This window comes from Somniosus microcephalus, chromosome 17 (genome assembly GCF_052327205.1).
Source record: "Somniosus microcephalus isolate GS21.2 chromosome 17, FLI_Smic_1.0, whole genome shotgun sequence".
Taxonomy (NCBI): domain Eukaryota; kingdom Metazoa; phylum Chordata; class Chondrichthyes; order Squaliformes; family Somniosidae; genus Somniosus; species Somniosus microcephalus.
Window position 1 is genome coordinate 84,571,169 of NC_141003.1, and position 21,321 is coordinate 84,592,489.

The window sequence follows — 21,321 nt, forward strand, 5'->3', positions numbered from 1 at the left end:
GCTGTATAAGTGGAAGTCTTTCTTTACTAGCGTTTTCCCATTCCATTTAGACCTGCGCCAAACGTGCTCACCTACATTTAACTCATCTACCTGATCTGTTTAACAACTCATAACTAGATCGAGCACTGCCTCTCTCGTGTTCAGACGAATGTACTGCTTGAGGAAGAAGTCCTGTACGCATTTTAGGAATCCCATTCCCTCTTTTCTATTAGTTCCTCTGTGTCCTAACCATTAAGTGGGTGATTAAAATCTCCTAGAGCAATAATTTTGTTATTCTTATTCATCTCCCTGAGCGGTCTACAGATTTCCTCTTGCATTTCCCTCCCACAATCAAGGGGCCCGTGGTACAAACCCACCAATGTTCCCCTTTAAGCTGCGCGACCACGCAGCACTTGAGGCCCTGCGCAGCCGGTGAGCCAGTTTTTAAACAAAAAAAACATGTCTGCGCAGAATTTTGAATGGCCCACGCAGGCCGTTAAAGGGGCCGCACGGGGCCAAAAAAAACATTAGAGGGAACAGTGAACCCCACTAATGCAACAATCCCTTTTTTGATCTTTGATCGCTCAGATATCAGCTGCATTAGCTCAATTGCTGGGATTGGGATGGAATTCTCATTCCCCAAACCAGGTACAACATCAAAAGTGCGATGAACCCTGAAATCTTGTATTATAAATAGAGCACACAGTTCAATTTCTATTTATATTGAGTAAACTGGATGTCAAATTGTACGTATATAGAATACTGGAAAAATGGATTACGTAAAAAGAACTGGCAAATTGCGAAGAAATACAGTATATAGACTGAAAGATTCAGTGCAAAAGATGGCCTCTTGTGCCCTCTACAGCAAAATGCAACAGGTTGCAATTAAATAAATGATTTTAGGCACATTTTAACTGCTGGTGACAAACTATAAAAACAAGATCATATATTTTTCTGTCTACAGTGGGGTTTTTTTTTTTAAAAAAGCAAACTAAGGCTTAACTCAGAGATAATTATAATAAAACCCCATGTCAGTTTTCGGCAGGTAAATTTTGGTTTCAGTTTAAAAATCACCTGTTTCTGCCAAAAACACCCGGGCCTCGTTATAATCTCACCGAAATGACCAACCTGAATGGAAACCCACCACCTCGGGGGAACAATTTCCACCGGGTCACCCAGAAGCCTATTTAAAGCAGGAATGCACCTCTGAAAACGAGGTTGCAGTCATTCATAGCTTGTTCCTGGGACTAGGTCACTGGCAAGGCTTGGAAGCTAAGCAGAGCCAGGCCTGGTTAGTACCTGGAGGGGTGACCATCAGGGAAGACCAGGTGCAGAAGGTCACAGAAGGAGCCCCGAGGAGGGGCGGCTGGTGAGCAGGCCCGGGCGTTGGGCTGAAGATTGTCGGACAGGAGGAATGGTGGAAATGGAATGGCAGCGCGCACAGACGCAGCGGCTTTGCTTCTCCCAGGACGGTGCTATTTACGTTTAATGTTAATGTTATTTGTACTGGGCTCATGGGAGCTTGCAAGATCACATTTCGTTGTTCTTGTGCATTGTACAATGACAATAAAGTTGTATTATTATTATTATTGTTTCGGTTCCAAGGTGCTGGGAGAAGAATATTGCATCCATCAATAATACTGCGGTTGGCTCCTCGGGTGTTAAGTACCATTATTCAGCTTGCATTTACATTGCGCTTTTCATGGCCTCAGAACATCCCAAAGCGCTTTACAATCAATGAAGTACTTCTCTGAAGTGTAGTCATTGTTGTAACGTGACAGCCAAGTTGCGTACAGCAAGGTCCCACAAACAGCAATGTGGTAATGACCAGATCATCTGCTTTACTGATGTTGACGATTGAGGACTAACTATTGACCAGGACACCCTGCTCTTCTTTGAAATAGTGCCACAGGATCTTTTATGTCCACCCGAGAGGATAGATGGAACCTCGGTTTAATGCAGCACTCCCTCAGTAATTATACTATAAAGCAACTGTAATCAGGCAGAGCAATTTATGGCACATTTTAATATCTGTACACATCTTACTTAAAAAAAAAAATCTCGCATGCATCCACCACCAGGGAGGACAGGAACAGCAATGCCGTGGAAACACCACCACCTCCAAGTTCCCTTCCAAGTAACAGAACCTTCCTGACCTGGACATATAATCACCATTCCTTAATTATGGTGTGGAGATGCCGGAGTTGGACTGGGGTGGACAAATGTAGGAAGTCACAACACCAGGTTATAGTCCAACAGCTTTATTTGAAATCACAAGCTTTTGGAGCGCTGCTCCTTCGTCAGGTGAAGTGCTGACGAAGGAGCAGCGCTCCGAAAGCTTGTGATTCCAAATAAAGCTGTTGGACTATAACCTGGTGTTGTGTGACTTCTTACATTCCTTAATTGTCGCTGGACAATATCCTGGAATTCCTCACCTTGTACCACAGTGGGAACATCATCAGCACAGGGCAAGGAGGATCCACGTCCACCTTCTCAAGGTAACTAAAGCTAGGCATTAAATGTGGCCTTCCAGCGTCGCCGACATCCCAAGAGCAAAAATAAAATGCTGCAGCAATAATACACCAACCTCTGCCTGGGTACAGTGAAGAGTGCTCGGACCAATTTCCTTCGATTAGCTTTTGTGTTCATGTTCATGCAGAAATCCATTGCAGCCTGTGCAAAAAGAATTAAAAGATTTGTCGATTCTAGAGTTTTTTTTAAATTCAGCTGCCAAAGACGTCAGCTTTGGTCTCTACTTTTCATAAGGCTGGAGTTGTATTGCAGCTAATGATATGCATTATTTTAATCAAAAAAGCTTTTAAGGCTGTTGGATTTTTTTTCCCTTTAAAGTGATGTGGCCTTTGCATCAAAAGATCAAACTGTTTTACTACAATTTAAAAAAATCTAAGTAACTTTCCTTAAAATGAATGCAAAACCTGTCCGTCATTTGTAGAGAAAGGGTTGAGGTACTGCCCAAAGATCAAATGGATTATTTATAAAAAGTTTCATAGTCAAAATAACCTGCGAATGCTGGTGCCTACTGAGGGCTTCATTGTCAGTCGCTGAAACAATTTTAAAGCAGAAACGACAGTTAAAAAAAGCGCTCACTATTCAAAAACTTCCTGTTTTACTGTCACACTGACTTTTCCACTAAAATTAAGAGGGGTTTCACCCTCAGTATTATTTACAGGACTAAAATAAAAGTTCTACAATTGTTCTGTGCTTAATCGTCAAAGATTAGATTGCAGCATAAAGAGGAACCCTTTGGTAGACAATGGTAGCCTATGGAACAAGGTTACAATCTGTTCTCCCCATTACAGTACTTCAAGAAACATTGCCAACAAAGGAAAGCTATGTAATTCTTTGCACATTTCTTTCCAATTCATAAAAAATTAGTATCAGGAACTATTTAAAAAAAAAAATCACCTTTGTGGGCAACACACAGGGATCCCAACAGTTCCAAGTGAACGGTCATAAACTCAGCAGATTCGGAGTACAGAAGGAGCAGAAGCAAGTGGCCCAGGTGGATAATAACAAGTGAAATAGGATCTGAATATATCTGGTACTTCAAAAAAGACATGGAGTTTCCTTTTGTAGCAAATTACTAGTCCATGTATACTAGGTTCGGATCGGATATGGCCCTGTGGGTAGCGGAGCGGGCCCAGGGGCTGTGTAGCCTGATCCTGCTCCTACTCCTATTTCGTGTGTCTAATTCTGTTAGATTCAGGAGATGGTTCTGTGATAGCAGATTGGCGGTTAGGATCAGATCAGCCATGATCTTATTGAATGGCGGAGCAGGCTCGAGGGGCCGACTGGCCTACTCCTGCTCCTATTTCTTATGTTCTTATGTTATGTTCTTACTACAGAGGAGACTCACTTAAAAGACAAGGCAAGTGTGGGCAAAGTAGAGTACCTTTTATTCAAAGTAATCTCTGGTTTGAGAAACAGAAATAATATGCTTTCCAAGGGACATACAGCGCAGAGAGAAAAGTCCATCGTCCCCAAAAAACTTTGTGCAATGTGTTTTCATTCTTTTTTTTAAAAACCTACCTTGATGTATGTAACTGCTGGAAGCGGTGAGCAGGGCTTCCCTTTACTGCAAGGGAACTTTGTGGAGTCACCCATGGAAAGCGACTCCACTGCAGAAAGTGGAGCAACTTCACACTGGCAACACGGGAGAGAAAGATCAACCAGCTAACTATAGGCCAGTTAGTCTAACATCAGTGGTGAGTAAACCCATAATTCGAGATAAAATTAGTAAATGTTTAGAAATTCATGGGTTCATTGAGAACAGCCAGAATTAATATGTCAAAGGCAAATCATGGTTGACAACTCTAATAGAATTTTTTTTGAAGTGACCAATTGGATAAATAAAGGGAATATATTAGAGGCAATGTATATGGATTTTCAAAAGGAGTTTGTTAAGGGGTCTCACAAAATTCAGACGTATGGCATTGAAGGAAATAGATAGAAAATTGGTTGACGGACAGGGAACAGAGAGTTACGGTCAACTAGGTTGCTTGAACTGAAGACTGCAAATGGTGTACCCCAGTGGTCAGAGTTGGGTCCATTTGTATTCTCAGTATAGGAGACTTTGGTTTATCCGGAGGTTGTATGTCCGGAAACCTCGATCTACTGGCAGAAATCAGGAGCCGTTTTGTTAGGTTTTTTTTCCTTCTCGTGGCTTTTTTTTTTTTCCAACAGTCAGGCTCTGGAAAGTCTCTCTGAAGCTGTTGCTAAGCTACAGAGACGCTTCCAAGGTACGGGCCGACTGTTTGAAGCTGTTGCTAAGCAACAGTGTTTGTTGTCAGATACGGAGCTGGTATGTCTGTCAGTTTTGATAGATCGGCAACAGCGTGGTCCCGTCGGTGCTGGATATAACAAAGTTTCCTGTATATACAGATGATTATTGACTTTCTGAACACAGCGCTGTAAGAATAGCTGACGTGTCCCTACGGGGAGTAAGCATTCCATTGTAATTGTACTTGTACTGGTTACATATGGCAAATAAAAATTGAATTGAATTGAATTGATTAGGACTTGGGCTGAGCAAAGGAATGAGATACTGAGACTCCTTCCACTGAAACAGAGAATACCAAGATGATTTAGGGGAGTCATTAATTTAAAACTCTGAGTAGAAAGGTTTGGAGAAATTTCTTCATGCACAGAAAGTCACTGAAGCATGCAAGCTTTGCCACAGAGAGTGGCTGAGGCAGTGACCATTGCACCCTTTAAGAGAAAACTGAATAAATATTTGAAGCAGAACAAAATACAAGATTATAGCAGGGCAGTGAGATTAGCTTTGGCTTGCTCTAGCAAAGAACCGAAAAAGGATGATAATTAAATGGCCTCCTTCAGAGCTGTAATCTTCTGTTGTTCTCAGAAATGCAGTGCTGTATGCCCCGTTAATATAGATTTTTTTTTAAAAAGGTAGTTTGCACATTTTTATCTATATCTTTGGTCAGAGAAAATCTCATTTCACACCCATGCTACAATGTTAAAATTGCTGCATCTTTGGGCAGGGAAAATTCTTACGGTCCGATTTAACACACACACCAGCAGAGGCAAGCCTCGCCTGCCAGTCCTATATAATCAGGAAATCTGAGATATAGTCCTCACAAATTTCTGTCTATTAATTTTGATGTACGGAAAATTATTTGCCTACGATTTCTGAATTTACACAGCTGATGCTCCCATGAGTAGGGGATGTGTAAAATTGGCTCTTGAATCTCTGAAGAGGATTTTCAAAATGGCAGTATTGTAATGATTTTTTTTTGCTACCATCAGTGGAACCAGAAATAATGTCATACATCGTTAGGTTATCTGAAGGATGTAGAATAAATTCTACGTTGCACAGAGCAGTAGCGTAAATATTAAAGCACCACTGCAGGGTCCCACAGAGAGACGAGATGTAAATACGACCCCCAGCCCCTTTCACACAAACACAGCCAAGTTCCCAATCTCAACTGATGCACCAAAGAACAACCCCAAAAAATGAAAAGAAATGTCGAGCCCACTCTTCGCGGCTAGTGTAGAGCAACACTCTAGTCGACCTGAGCACAGACTACTCTGATCTATAGGTGAAATGCAGGCCTGAATATTTTTTTAAAAAATCCATGGCCACTAAATGAGATATAACAGAAGCTTATCCTGTGTTTTAGTCACACCAGCTGCAAAGGAAATTCTGCAATTTCCAAATGGTTGACAGCAGATAAGTGAAGTCATCCATACAAACAAAATGTAGCTGTACAAGGTCGGTGAAGTTTCTATATGAAACAGGGCTCTAAATGTACCTTGTCTATCAGGTCACGGTTGACACAGTTGGGTAGCTGCTGCAGAAAAGCGTCCACTATCAGTTTCAGGTGAGAACCAGTGCTGGCTTCTTCTTCATCTTGTTCTGCAATATAATCACCATACATCAGATACAGAGGATAAAGGCATTTTCACACTTAAAAATGGAACAAGAAGAAATGACAAAAAATTAATTTTATTGAGGCAGTATCAGCATAATGCTGATACGTCTTAATAATGGCACACTTCAATATTTTGCATTATGTAGTTTTTTTTTTTGAAAGTTACAAATACTTCTTCTATCCCAGTTACCAGCAACCAAGAGGACAAACAGGCAATCTGCTCCAGTCTGCCAGTAACTGCTCTGGGCCAGCTATGAGATCCACGGCAACAGGTCAGATTGCATTTTCTCAGTCTATCTCCACAGCAGTTCAGTTGAGATTGACAACTGAGTGTTGGTTGACCAATCAATCCTACAGTTCAACCCAATTGCCACCCTTCCCTCACCTTCACATAGTTTATCTCTGACTCTTTCCTTCCTCGACTTCTCCGTCTCCATTTCTGGGAATAAGCTATCGACAAACATCCATTTTAAGCCCAGACTCCCACAGCTACCTGGACTACACTTCTTTCCACCTCACTTCCTGAACGGACTCTAATCCGTTCTCCCAGTTTCGGTGTCTGTCGCATCTGTTCTGACGGTGCCACCTTCCATACTAGTGCTTCCGATGTCTTCTTTTTTCCTCAACTGAGGATTCCCCTCTACTGTGGTTGACGCAGCCCTCGACCGTGTCCGTTCCATTTCTCGCACTTCTCCAAGGCTCTCACCCCTTCCCCTCCCAGAACTACGACAGGGATCCCCTTGTCCTCACCTTTCACTCCACCAGCCTCCACATTCAACGGATCATCCTCTGCCATTTCCGCCACCTCCAGCGTGATCCCACCACCAAACACATCTGCCCCTCCCCTTTCAGCATTTCAAAAGGACCTCTCCCTCCGTGACACTCCGGTCCACTCCTCAGTCACCCCCTCCCCTTGGCACCTTCCCGTGCAAGCACAGGAGATGCAACACATGCCCTTTTACCTCCTCTCTTCCCACTGTCCAGGGCCCCAAACACTCCTTCCAGGTGAAACAGCAATTTACTTGTACTTCTTGCAATTTAGGATACTGTATTCGCTGCTCACGATGCGGTCTCAACATTGGGGAGACCAAACACAGATTGGGCGACCGCTTTGCGGAACACCTCCGTTCAGTCCGTAAGCGTGACCCTGAGCTTCTGGTCGCCCATCACTAATTCTCTGCTCCACTCCCACTCTGACCTCTCCGGCCTCAACTGTTCCAACGAAGCTCAACACAAGCTCGAGGAGCGGCACCTCATCTTTCGATTAGGCACTTTACAGCCTTCTGGACTCAACATCGAGTTCAACAATTTCAAACCATAACCTCTGCCCCTATTTTTTCCCCACACGACAGCTGTTGATGATTCTGCCATTCCCATTTACACCTCATCGAGACCCATCTTTTGTTTCTTAACTTGTCCCATTACCATCTCCTTTTGCCTCGCACCATCATCCCTTTTGTCTCTTAATCTCTCCCGCCTTCCATCCTATCACAGACCTTCCCTTTTGTTCTTTCCTCCCCTCCCCCTTCACATGCTTAAAATCGGTTACATCTCTAACTTTTTCCAGTTCTAACGAAACATTAACTCTTTCTCTCCCCATGGATGTTGCCTGGCCTACTGAATATTTCCAGCATTTTCTGTTTTTATTTCAGATTTCCAGCATCCGCAGTATTTTGCTTTTGTAACCCTACAGTTCTTCTTCACTACGAGATTAAAGTTACCTGTTCCAAAACATTGCACCACTGTACCTTTAAACAAAAGTTGTTACTGAGATTTGCAGGACTTGGGATAGGTCTCTGGGTAGAAGGACATGGCTTCATGCTCAAGATTAACTGCTGTTTTCAATCTTGGCTACATGATTTGAGGAGTTAGAGCAGTTGCTTCTTTATGGGTGCAGAACAACAGAGTACCAGTCAATGTAAATAACTCATACAACTCCTTGCTGCTCAGCATTGGCAAAGGCTAGGGAGCAGAAAGGTGTTCTTCACTGGAAAAGGAGCAATTAAAGCAGAAAGGAGAGTAAAATTATAAAAACATTCCTAGGTCAAATATGTCAGCTCACAAACTAGTAAGAGTGGCTGCATGTGTTTCCTGAATTCTTCAGAACAAGACAGACAAGTACAGTCAGCCCAAGATTGTCCAGCCCTGGCCAGTCAGACATTGCTGAGCAGGTCAGCACTATTCAGTACCCAAGAAACGCTTCTATTTTGGTCGTCTGAGTCGCTCGACACACATGTCAAACCATGCTAGTGAGGCTTCAAGCCAAGCAGAGCACGATAAGCTTCCGACTGCTCATCCAACCAGGACCAAGCTACTTATTAGCACTGTTACCTAGGCCCAAGTGGGAGGAATTCGAGTTCCCAGTAGCAGTTCTACAGCCCCAGGTGCAATTAATAACCTAGATAAGCTGGTCAACCATCAACAGTGCCCTGGCATAGATATCAATTTAGAGTCTGTCACAAAGGGATGACTTGAATCCAAATCTCCAGCACCAAGTGCATCATCCTGTAGTCACCTCGACCCCAAAGAAACACCTTACTTTTGTCCAGCCTGTCCCAGAATAGTCATTAGATAAATGACAAACATGAGTTTAAGCTCTCAAGGCACACAGCAGATACCAGAAGCTGATATCTAGCTAAATGTTTAGAACATAATTAAGTGAAAAGTTACCTCTGCTATCATATTAGTATCTAAAAACTCCATTTCTATATTAGAGCTAGGATAAAAATTTTGAATATAAAAAAATTCTTCTAAAACAAATTTAATATAAAATCTGAGTCACCCAATTGAAAAATATATCCTCACCGACTGAGTCGTCATTATGTCAAGAGTATTGACACGTAGATTGTAACTTTTACAGAAAGTTCTCAGGTTTCACTACATTTCTAGGTTACTTCATTTTGGTCTCGATAGGTGGTGGCACATAATATATCACCTGTGGATTATAGCTGGCCCAGACATTTTGCACTGGACCACAAAGGCACTCCCAAATAGGGGCAACATCCACTTTCCCAGGACCTGTTTTAACAGGTTTTTAAAAAGCCAGTTACATTAGTTTCAGTGGACTTTCTGAATATAAGAGTCAGAGCTCACACAGCTCCCATTGCCCATTTAAAATCAGACACAGCCAGGGAGCAAAAGTAGATTTTTTTAAAAAGGAGTTTCAAAGAAAAGCTCCCAGCCATCATGTCCTCCAATGTTCCCTGGTGTTTGTTGCTTTTGTTTTAGTAATCAGCACCGTGCTCCATCACTCTCCAGAATTTCCACTTCCAGTCAGATTTTTTTTTGTAAAAGTAAAAATACATTCTGCCTGATCAATGCCTAAATTCAGATTTTCTTTACCTTGGGGCAGTGAGTGGAGTCCAGGCTATTCAGCCCTCTTGACAGACAAAAGTCAAAGCAGAAAGTAATATTAAAACTCAAAGACGTTGCTATGCAGGAATATATCGGTGAGAGACTGATCAACAGCGAGCAACCCTATGCTGTCAAGACAGGCAATGCAAGAGAGACAGGCTGGTTGGGCCTAATGGTATTTCCGTTGCTAAAAATTACTTCAGTCTAGAAATAAGGAAAATATCAGAATGTGAAATGTAAAAGGCAGTCTCAGCTCTATGTAGAGGTTAGATGCAGCTCAGCCACAGTGGCAGCAGCAGACTGTACAGGTTAGTTAAAGTAGTTAAATATCGTGTTACCGTGCTCCTCCAGAAGCTTTTGACTGAGGTCTTCGGGTTCATCGGTTCCCTCTTCGACTATTATTTCATCATTAATATCCAGATTTTCCAGTTCCAGCTCCAGTTCCTCCGTAGCAACCAACTCTTTGGAATCTTTTCCATCCTTGGAATCTTTTCCATCCTTGGAATCTTTTCCATCCTTGGAATCTTTTCCATCCTTGGAATCTTTTCCATCCTTGGAATCTTTTCCATCTTTGGAATCTGTCACAAACAAGTGAATGGACGGGTGGTGGATTTTGCAAACTTTTCACGTAAACATTTTGTGATAATACTATCCCAAAACTGGACAAAGTGGCCCATTTGTTTTAAAACTATAAAACAGTGAAAGCTGTACTCGGATATTTCTCTATGCTGCTTTAACTGAGCAAAGTCCTGGCTATTTTTTCCCCCAAGCCACCAACCACGTTTTACATAACAACGTAATCTTCTTTCTTCTCCCTCTTCAATTTTCTCCCTTTTCTGAAGATGGCATCTCAAGTTGGGTACAGCTGCACAGGTACCAACAACTCTCTGTAACTTTACCCGCCCTCCATTTGTGAGCAGGTTATTTAGCTGCAGGGTGTTGCAGGTGAGCCAAACTCACTATGCATGCGTCACCTACCTACACGCACCTTGCAGAAAGGGTTACTGGACAGCAGTCAGGTATAGAAAACCTGGCTGGTTTTTCCCCTGCCCCGGCCCTGGAATACGGGTGCCACACACCGTAACCCCATTTGAGTACAGCTAACTCAGAATAAAGCAATGCTGGTACTTCCTGCCTTGGATGATTTAGTACCACATTATTCGCTCACCAGAGAGCTAGGTCTCAGTTTTCAATACAAAACATGCATGAATTGAGTTGTCAACATTCAATTACGCAAATGATCAGTTTGACTGGAGTTGATAACACTCTTCATTGACAAACACAAGATGCCAAACTCAGTGTTTAGAATCCTATTCTCATATTACTGAATTAGTTGCGAATGCAATGAGTGAACACTTACAAAGGGGCTGCCACAGTATTATGTGCTCCAAAAAAATCCATAACATGGTTGGAGAATTAGTACAAAAACTTTATAGCTTTCAACTTTTGGTTAATAGGGTTTAAACATCATGCAGTAGTCATCAATGGAAGAACATTATTAAAAAGTAATGTTTTTTCCCCACATTGAAATTTGAATTTCACAAGAGATGCACTTACATTATAACTGCAGTATTAGTGCAAAGTGAAGTCTCTTTGCACTGATGCTACAGTTGTAGTGTAAATGCAGCCTAAATCCTGAGTTAGGGCCTGAGGAGAAGAGAGATTCAATTGGGTTCTGATCAAGTCTTCACTCCATATTTCCAATACACAAGTTTAGTGCTAGTGTGAAGAGAAAACCTGAAGTATAAATGCACCCTAACTGGCAAAGAAACTTGGCATTTTAGCTAACTGCACAACAGCTTGAAATCAGAATTTATGTGGTGATGAAAACAAAAAATTACAAAGATATTGATAGATTAAGTGAATGGGCAAATGGACTTCAATGTAAGCAAATGCAAGGTCATCCATTTTGGACCTAAAAAGGATAGAACAGGGTACTTTCCAAATGGTAAAAAGCTAAAAACAGTGGCTGTCCAAAGAGACTTGGGGGGTCCAGGTGCATAGATCATTAAAATGTCATCAACAGGCACAGAAAATAATCAAAAAGGGCTTTATATCTAGAGGACCAGAATACAAGGGGGTAGAAGTTATGCTGCAGCTGTACAAAGCCCTGGTTAGACCACACCTGGAGCACTGGGAGCAGTTCTGGGCACCACACCTTAGGAAGGATATATTGGCCTTGGAGGGAGTGCAGCGTAGGTTTACCAGAATGATACCCGGACTTCAAGGGTTAAATCACAGGGAGAGATTACACAAATTATTCCCTAGAATTTAGAAGATTAAGGGGTGATCTGATCGAAGATTAAGGGGAACTGATAGGGTAGACAGAGAGAAACTATTTCCGCTGGTTGGGGAGTCTAGGACTAGGGGGCAGAGTCTAAAAATTAGAGCCAGATCTTTCAGGAGTGAAATTAGGAAACACTTCTACACACAAAGGGTGGTAGAAGTTTGGAACTCTCTTCCTCAAACGGCAATTGATGCTAGATCAATTGTTCATTTTAAATCGCCGATTGATAGCTTTTTGTTAACCAAAGTTATTAAGGGATATGGGCCAAAGGCAGGTATATGGAGATCGGTTGCAGATCAGCCATGATCTCATCGAATGGCGGAGGAGGCTAGAGGGGCTGAATGGCCTCCTCCTGTTCCTGTGAAACCAGACTTATTATTCTTGTTCACCTCATAGTTAATGCTGTTTCTGATCCAGCTGCTAAGACTTGCTAGCAAGCTGTCTGTTCACAAGCACGGCCAAGGAACAGTAGGAGATAGAAAGTGGGAAAAATTACTGAGATGAAAAACACTGAGGGAGGGAAGAAAACCAAAACTTTTTGGAGGCAAAATTCCAACACAGACATTCTTATTAACCGAATATAAATTATGTTAGTCAAGTGGAAAAAAAGTTACTACCAAAGATATGCCATAACTTTTGCCAATTTATCTCAAAAACCTTCAATGTGTAATAATAGTCTGCAACAGCACTGCAAAGAAAAAAAGACTTGCATTTATATAGCACCTTTCACAAGCATCAGACGTGCCAAAGTGCTTTACAGACAATGAAGTGCTTTTTGAAATGTAGTTACTGTTGTAATGTAGGAAACGCAGCAGCCAATTTGATGTTGATTCAAGGATAAATATTGGCAAGGACGCTGGGGATAACTCCCCTGCTCCTCTTCGAAATATTGCCATAGGATCTTTTACGTCCGCCTGAGCGCGCAGACGGGGCCTTGGCTCAATGCCTCACCCGAAAGACGGCACCTCTGACAGTGCAGCACTCCCCTCAGTACTGCACTGCTGTGTCAGCCTAGATTTTTGTGCTCAAGACTTGAACCCACAACCTTCTGACTCCGAGGCAAGAGTGCTACCAGAGCCACACCTGACACTCATAGGGCTGAATCACCCGGTTTGGACAATACTGGCATCGACTCCTGCTCCCTTGAGCTATCAAGAACCACTGCTCCAAATTGCTGTCAGCAGAGATTAGGTCATAAACACTTGAAAAGGGTGCCAATGAACACAGTCCCAAGAGCATTAAAAAAGAGAGTTCTCTGCAGCTTAACAAAGCTTTAAGAGGCACTGTTGCCAGACTTCTAAACTATATTAAATGAATAAAACTCAGTGCAATAAATAAACTATCATAGGTTGCAGAATAATTTTCAAAAAGTGAATTCCGCTTGTTTTATTTCAATACGTGTACACATCCGATATTTTTATCTCATTTAAATCTGTTATAAGAATGTCACTCAATTGCTGCAATTAAGCAAACAGGTTTGCAACATGTAATTGGAGCAGCAATGTCATCAAGGTAGAATGGGACACCTTGGTTCTCCTTATATACATCACACATTAACTTTGCTCATCACTAATGCTGCATCAGGTCCATGAAATGATCAAGTACAAGCCTGCTGCGGTTTCAGCCTGCTGATATGCTAGCGAGACCCATTAACAATCCAGTAACTAGGAGTCCATTTGTCCTTGGGATGCATCAGTCACCAATATAAAAGAAGCTGGTGATGGAATCTACTCAATGGGCCAGATTTTGCTGAAAATGTAACGGCATCTGAACGACACACAACGTTATTAATGCTCAAATCGGTCAGCAGCTTGAAGCGAAGACGAGGTACCCCATGAATTGCAAGCTCCCCGTGAATTTCATTAAGTTGCTGCACTTGCACATTAATCTCGCCACAGAAAGTGAAGTCTAGTAATTAACATTGTAAGTATCCTTTTAACGACATGATAACTTAACGACTGCCAATCAACTTCTCTTGGCCAGAAAGTGAACAATTATAAGTGTGGAGTCTCATACCTTCAGGTTGTGAATTGTTTTAGGCGATTTGAAAAATGTCAAATTTTTACTTTGTTTTTCTTACTTTTCACCATCAGACTCCACCCAACTTGAATAATCTCAAGACTAACTTCCAAGAAAGAGTCTCTTTTTTCCCTCTTAATCCAATCTTTGTTTCTCTTTCTGCACCTGATTTGACAAGGAATTCACCCACTCTAATTCACCCTCCTTCACAGTCCTTTCAGTGTTGTTCACCAAGGTCCCAGATGCCTTGTTGCCCACCCTGTGCCGTTATCAGCTCGCACTTCCAGCAATTTTGTGGCAAAAAATGTTAAAACCGAAATTGGAAGGGACAAGTCTAATGAGATGTCCCACTTCAGCAAAATCTGGCCCAATATACTGTGGCAATACGGGTTCATGACCAAGACGAGGTCACTCACAAAATAAGTTCTAGTCCTTCCAACAAGAGTACGTATAATTTGCACAGTCACAGACTCCACCCAACTTGAATTACCACAGGACCAATGTTCCCGTTTAGCTGCGCGGCCGTGCAGCGGTCTGGAGGTCCCGCATAGGCCGCTTGCCGGCTTTACAATGGGAAAAACCGCGCACACGCAGAAATTAGAATGGGCCGCGCACCTTGCTGAATCCTGAAAAAAATATTGAAAATTGGGGCAAAATGCTGGTGCCAAACAAGCAAGTGACAAAAGTGCACCCAACATACAAAATGGGTGCTTTTTCTCTTTTGTTTAAAAAAGACTATTATGGTGTGTTATGAAGACGTGGCTCTCATCATTAAACCTTGCATCACATCATGGTTGTGTACTTTCTTCTGTATCACTACATACTTACCAAATGGGAATCCACATTTGAATACCAGGAAGTGACGGTATGTTAAGGGGGGGGGGGGGGGGGGGGGGGGGGAGAAGTGCGGGGACTAACTGGATTGTTCTCTGAAAGAGGCAGCACAGACTCGATGGGCCAAATGGCCTCCTTCTGTGCTGTACTATTGGAAGATTCTGTCGAGTCACGAAACGTATCTTAAACTATCTTGGATGCTGAAATTCCCAAAGTTATGTTCCATTATTGCACGCACGCACACACATTACCTTTTGGATCTTCTTTGCTGGCATCTTTGTTCTGCGAGTTCTTATCATTATCTTTAAACAATATGGCAGGTACAAAGGCTTTGAGGTCAATTAGGTTTTCATAGAAATTGCGTGCATCTTCATCCTCCCAGATTCCTCCATCCAGGTCATATTCTCCAGGTTTCCCAGGTGTGAAGATGTCTATGCCTGTGCCATGTTCTGTTAAATAAAATTACAGAACTTCATTCTATGCAACAACTGTCATTTAGTGACATCTTGTGGCTGTTCCTATAAATCTACTAAATACGTTCATGGAGCTGACCAACACCTTTTGTATTGGATTTTCAAAGCCACATTCTTTGCTGCCAGAGACATGTTTTTGATTAAACTGCTTTATAGTACAGTGAGGAGCAGGCAAAAAGATTTACAAGGATGATGAACAAGCCGGGTCTCTTCTCTTGAAAGAGAAGGCGGAGGGGTGACCTAATAGAGGTCTTTAAAATTAGGAAATGTTTTGATAAAGTGGACACAAAGAGTGTTTCCACTTGTGGGAAACAGTAAAACTAGAGGCCATCAATATAAGATAGTCACAAAGAAATCAAATAGGCAATTCAGAAGAAATTTCTATACCCAAAGAGTGGTGAAAATGTGGAACTCGCTACCACAGGGAGTGGCTGAAGGGAATAGTATAGATGCATTTAAGGGGAGGCTGGATAAGCACGAGGGGGAAGGGAACAGCGGGTTATACCGACTGATTTAGATGAGGAAAGACATGAGGCGGCTCGAGTGGAGCATAATCGCCGGCATGGACTGGTTGGGCCAAATGGCCTGTTTCTGTGCCGTATATCTTACGTAATCGTATGTAAAGGTGCATTTTCACCAACAGAAATATCTTCCAAGCCTATTAGCTGTATTTTGGCTGTTTATCTGAATACAAATTAATATAAACTGTTGCTGGAATCGGGACACCGTCACATAACTGGGTGCTGCCGTAGAGTTCACACTTTATCCTGACACCAAAACAGCAACACTCTGATGTCCTTACCTTCCTGTGCAGATTTATCTTGGGGAAGTTCAGGCATGTTCTCATCCAACAAATCAGCCAGACTGTGTGTGTTGGCTAACAGCTTCTGGTAGGAGGTGGCAAATTCCTCATACTGCTTGTGCCGATCTTCACTCAGCTCGCCTTTCGAATGCAAGATTCGCCTAACAGAAACACACAAACACAGAAGTTAAAAGGAAATCTGGTCACAGAGCTCGATTCTGCTGCCACGTTAATCATGTGAGATACACAAACATTTGTCCCCAGGTCTGCTCGCTCAGATGGATGTAAAAGGTGCCATGGCACTATTTTGAAGAGCAGCAGGGGAGTTACCCCCGGTATCCTGGCCAATATTTACCCCTCAATCAATATCACTAAAAAAAAAATTACCTGGTCATTATCACACTGCTGTTTATGGGAGCTTGCTGTGCGCTGTGTTTCCTACATTACAACAGTGACTACACTTCAAAAAGTACTTCACTGGCTATAAAGCGCTTTGGGACGTCCAGTGGTAGTGAAAGGTGCTATAGAAATGCAAGTCTTTCTTATTTTATTATTTTTCAAAAAGTTGAAAAATTATGAATTTTGAAAATCAATTGAGGAACCAAATTTGTACATCCATATTTTACTGAAAAAGGAATTTCCAAATGATTAGCAACTACTAAATCATTTTAGTTAACCATTAATAAAAAGTCAAAACATGTATGGGCAGTATATAATGAATTGGGTTAAACTAATGGGAATGGGGAGCGCTGCAAATATCAGTGTGATGTATAGATTTTGTGGATACTTCAACCAAGTTTCACTCTAAATGACTTTCTCCAACTGCGACGTATGGAGCAGATTTTAGGAGACCTACTACAGATTACAAGCTCAAGTCTTTCTTGACTAGGATAGATGTGAATTGATCATGTAACATCAAAAGATTGGTTCACTTAAACATTCTCTAGTGAGTTTAGCAATAAAATATATTACTATTCCTGGCAAGCTCTCCCCTGGATGAGAATATATCTAAACTTGAATAAACTGAAGTCTAATTGAATTCCCAAATCACCTTCAGGATCTACCACAAACTTCCAAACAAAATTTAAAAAACTAACTTCAAGCTGAACGACAATACCTTTTATGATTTGGATGTAATGCAAGTTTTGGCCACAATGTGGCACCAAATGTCTGCTTGAGGCCTTCCCAATCACTTGGGAGGACAGAAAACAAAAAGCCTCACAGCGCCAGGGACCCGGGTTCGAATCCGGCCTCGGGTGGCTGTCTGTGTGGAGTTTGCACATTCTCCCCGTGTTTGCGTGGGTTTTCTCCGGGTGCTCCGGTTTCCTCCCACAGTCCAAAGATGTGCGGGTTAGGTTGATTGGCTATGATAAAAATTGACCCTTAGTGTTAGGGGGATTAAATACGTAGGGTTACAGGGATAGGGTGGGATATGTGTTGGTGTAGGGGTTACGGGGATCGGGTGGGATATGTGTCGGTGCAGGCTCGATGGGCCGAAATGGCCTCTATCTGTACTGTGAGGTTTCTGTGATTCTGTGAATACAGGAAACTTTGGTTTATCCGGAGGTTAACTGTCCGGAATGCTCGAGACACTGGCAAAAATTCAGGAGTCGGTTCAGTAAGTTTCTTTTCTTTTCATTGCTTTTTTTCCACCAGTCAGGCTCTGCAAGGTCTCGCTAAAGCTGTTGCTTAGCTACAGAGACGCTTGCAAGCTGCGGCCGACTGTTTAGAAGCTGTTGCTAAGCAACAGGGTTTGTTGCCAGATACGGAGCTCAAAAGCTCAGTATGTTTCAACATTAGCGCTGGTTTGTCCGGCAGTTTTGATGGGACGGCAACAGCTCGGTCCCGTCGGTGCCGGATAGCACAAAGTTTCCTGTAACTAGAGAGCCAAGCTGGATGAGGTCAAGTTTCTGATTGTTGATTTTAGTGCATGCAGTATTTGCATACAGTACAAAAGGAGTCTTAGAAAGCGGGCTGAGGTTTACTGGGTCACAATTAATGACAGGCACCATGAACAATATAACAACAGTGACTACACTTCAAAAATACTTCATTGACTGTAAAGCGCTTTGGGACGTCCCGAGGTTGTGAAAGGCGCTATATAAAAGGTAAGTCTTTGTTTTTACAATATACCAAAGGCCAGTGTTACAGAAGTGTACAATTTTAACTAATAAAATATTCAGAGGGGCCTGGGTGTCCTTGTACACGAATCACTGAAAGTTAACATGCAGGTACAGCAAGCAATTACGAAAGCAAATGGTATGTTGGCCTTTATTACAAGAGGATTTGAGTATAAGAGTAAAGACGTCTTACTGTAATTATATAGGGCCCCGGTGAGGCCACACCTGGAGTATTGTGTACAGTTTTGGTCTCCTTACCTAAGGAAGGATATACTTGCCATAGAGGGAGTGCAACAAAGGTTCACCAGACTGGTTCCTGGGATGGGGGGATTGTCCTACGAGTAGAGATTGAGTAGACTAGGCCTATATTCTCTAGAGTTTAGAAGAATGAGAGGTGATCTCATTGAAACATACAAAATTCTTACAGGACTTGACAGGGTAGATGCAGGGAGGAGGTTTCCCCTGGCTGGGGAGTCGAGAACCAGGGGTCACAGTCTCAGAATAAGGACTGAGATGAGGAGAAATTTCTTCAATCTGAGGGTGGTGAATCTTTGGAATTCTCTACCCCAGCGGGCTGTGGAGGCTCAGTCGTTGAGTATATTCAAGGCTGAGATCAATAGATTTTTGGACTCTAGGGGAATCCAGGGATATGGAGATCGGGCGGGAAAGTGGAGTTGAGGTCGATGATCAGCCATGATCTCATTGAATGGCGGAGCAGGCTCAAGGGGCCGAATGGCCGACTCCTGCTCCTATTTCTTATGTTCTTAAAATAAGTATTTTTCACTATACAAATCTAGTACATAACGCACAGAGGAAAGGTTATTCAAGGTGGTGTTCCTCTTGGCTGAACTGAGAAATAATAGCTGTCCAGCAAGATTGGGCTTCCATTATAGAATGTCAGCTAGCGAGAAATAAATGGACGAGTGATTTGCAACCAAATCAGAGATTTTCAAAATTAAAATAAATAGCTAACTAGAGGCAGCCTAAATAACCCCATGAATGGCAGTCAAAATGGGAAGGAATTCATAAAATACATTCAGGACAGTTTCTTAGTAGATTAAATAAAGTCTTTCATTCATATAGCGCTCGTCATGATATAATGAATGGTTTTGATAGAGCAAATAAGGAGAAGCTGTTTCCAATGGCAGAAGGGTCAGTAATCAGAGGGCACAGATTTAAAGTCATTGGCAAAAGAGCCAGACGGGAGACGAGGAGAAATGTTTTTACGCAGCGAATGAGGACGATCTGGAATGTGCTACCTGAAAGGGTGGTGGAAGCAGATTCAATAGTAACTCGAAAGGTAATTGGATAAAAAGTTGAAGGGGAAGAAATTGCAGGGCTGTGGGCGAATGACAGGGGAATGGGACGAACTGGAGAGCGGTTTCAAAGAGCTGGCCCAGGGACAGTAGCCCAAATGGCCTCCTTCTCTGCTGCATCATTCTACGATTCTATAGGACGTCCCAAAGTGATTTACAGCCAACAATGTACTTTTCGACGTGTAGTCACTGTTGTAATGTAGGGAAATGCGGCAGGCAATTTGCGCACAGCAAGCTCCCACTAACAGCAATGAGACAATGACCAGATGTGATGTTGGTTGCGGGATAAATATTGGCCAGGACACCGGGGATAATTCCCCTGCACCACTTCATAATGCCATGGGATCTTTTACGTCCACCTGAGGGGGCAGACGGGGCCTTGGTTAACATCTCATCCAAAAGTCGGCAGCTTCGACAATGCAGCGCTCCCTCAGCACTGCACTGGAGTGTCAGCCTAGATTATGTGCTCAAGTCTCTGGAGTGAAACTTGAACCCATAACCGTCGGACTCGGGAGGTAAGAGTGCTGCCCACTGAGCCAAAGCTGACACTTAACAGGTTTTTAGAAAGCTGGGCCAAATTGGTCTCCATTTCCTCTCGTTAGTAACTCACCAGAGCAAAACATGGACAAGTATGTACAGGGAAAGAGGAATTGGTGCTGGGTTCACAGATTTACCATGAACAGTTACATCACCAGGGTAGATTACAGGCAAGACTCTGACTTCGCCCAATATTTAAGAAAGGAGGGAAGAGAGAAAACAGGGAACTACAGACCAGTTAGCCTGACATCCGTAGAATGGAAAATGCTTGAATCTATTATTAAGCACATGTAACAGGGCACTTAGAAAATAATAATAGGGTTGAGCAGAGTCAACACGGATTTATGAAAGGGAAATCGTGTTTGACAAATCTATGAGAGTTTTTTGAGTTTGTAACAAGCAGAATAGATAAGGGGGAATGTGGTGCATTTAGGATTTTCAGAAGGCATTCGATAAGGTGCCACACAAGAGGTTATTAAACAAAATTAGGGCTCATGGGATTGGGGGTAATATACCTGCATAGATTGAGGATTGGTTAATGGACAGAAAACAGAGAGTAGGAATAAACGGGTCATTTTCGGGTTGGCAGGCTGTAACTAGTGGGGTACCGCAAGGATCAGTGCTTGGGGCCTCAGCTATTCACAATCTATAGCAATGATTTGGATGAGGGGACCAAATGTAATATATCCAAGTTTGCTGATGATACAAAGCTGGGTGGGAATGTAAGTTGTGAGGAGGATGCAAGGAGGCTTCAAGGGGATATAGTCAGGCTAAGTGAGTGGGCAAGAACATGGCAAATAAAATATAATGTGGAGAAATGTGAAGTTATCCACTTTGGTAGGAAAAACAGAAAAGCAGAGTATTTTTTAAATGGTGAGAGATTGGGAAATGTTGGTGTTCAGAGGGACCTGGGTGTCCTTGTACACGAATCACTGAAAGTTAACATGCAGGTACAGCAAGCAATTAGGAAAGCAAATGGTATGTTGGCCTTTATTACAAGAGGATTTGAGTATAAGAGTAAAGACGTCTTACTGCAATTATATAGAGCCCTGGTGAGACCACACCTGGAGTATTGTGTACAGTTTTGGTCTCCTTACCTAAGGAAGGACATACTTGCCATAGAGGGAGTGCAACGAAGGTTTGCCAGACTGGTTCCTGGGATGGGGGGATTGTCCTCCGAGGACAGA

At 42.5% G+C, this 21,321-nt stretch overlaps 1 protein-coding gene across 9 annotated transcripts in view; it reads right to left on the minus strand.

Annotated features, from left to right (window-relative positions):
- upf2 (UPF2 regulator of nonsense mediated mRNA decay) overlaps positions 1-21,321 on the minus strand; it is a 129,943-nt gene that overhangs the window by 90,062 nt on the left and 18,560 nt on the right. For 8 of the 9 annotated variants that reach the window (XM_086010778.1, XM_086010780.1, XM_086010779.1 and 5 more), the window contains exons 6-10: positions 16,162-16,322; positions 15,138-15,335; positions 10,085-10,324; positions 6,273-6,376; positions 2,567-2,652 (exon numbers count right to left, since the gene is read on the minus strand). In XM_086010778.1, coding sequence (XP_085866904.1) covers positions 2,567-2,652; positions 6,273-6,376; positions 10,085-10,324; positions 15,138-15,335; positions 16,162-16,322 — 789 coding nt within the window. The remainder of the gene's footprint in view (positions 1-2,566; positions 2,653-6,272; positions 6,377-10,084; positions 10,325-15,137; positions 15,336-16,161; positions 16,323-21,321) is intronic. The other variant, XM_086010776.1, reaches the window with a different exon arrangement.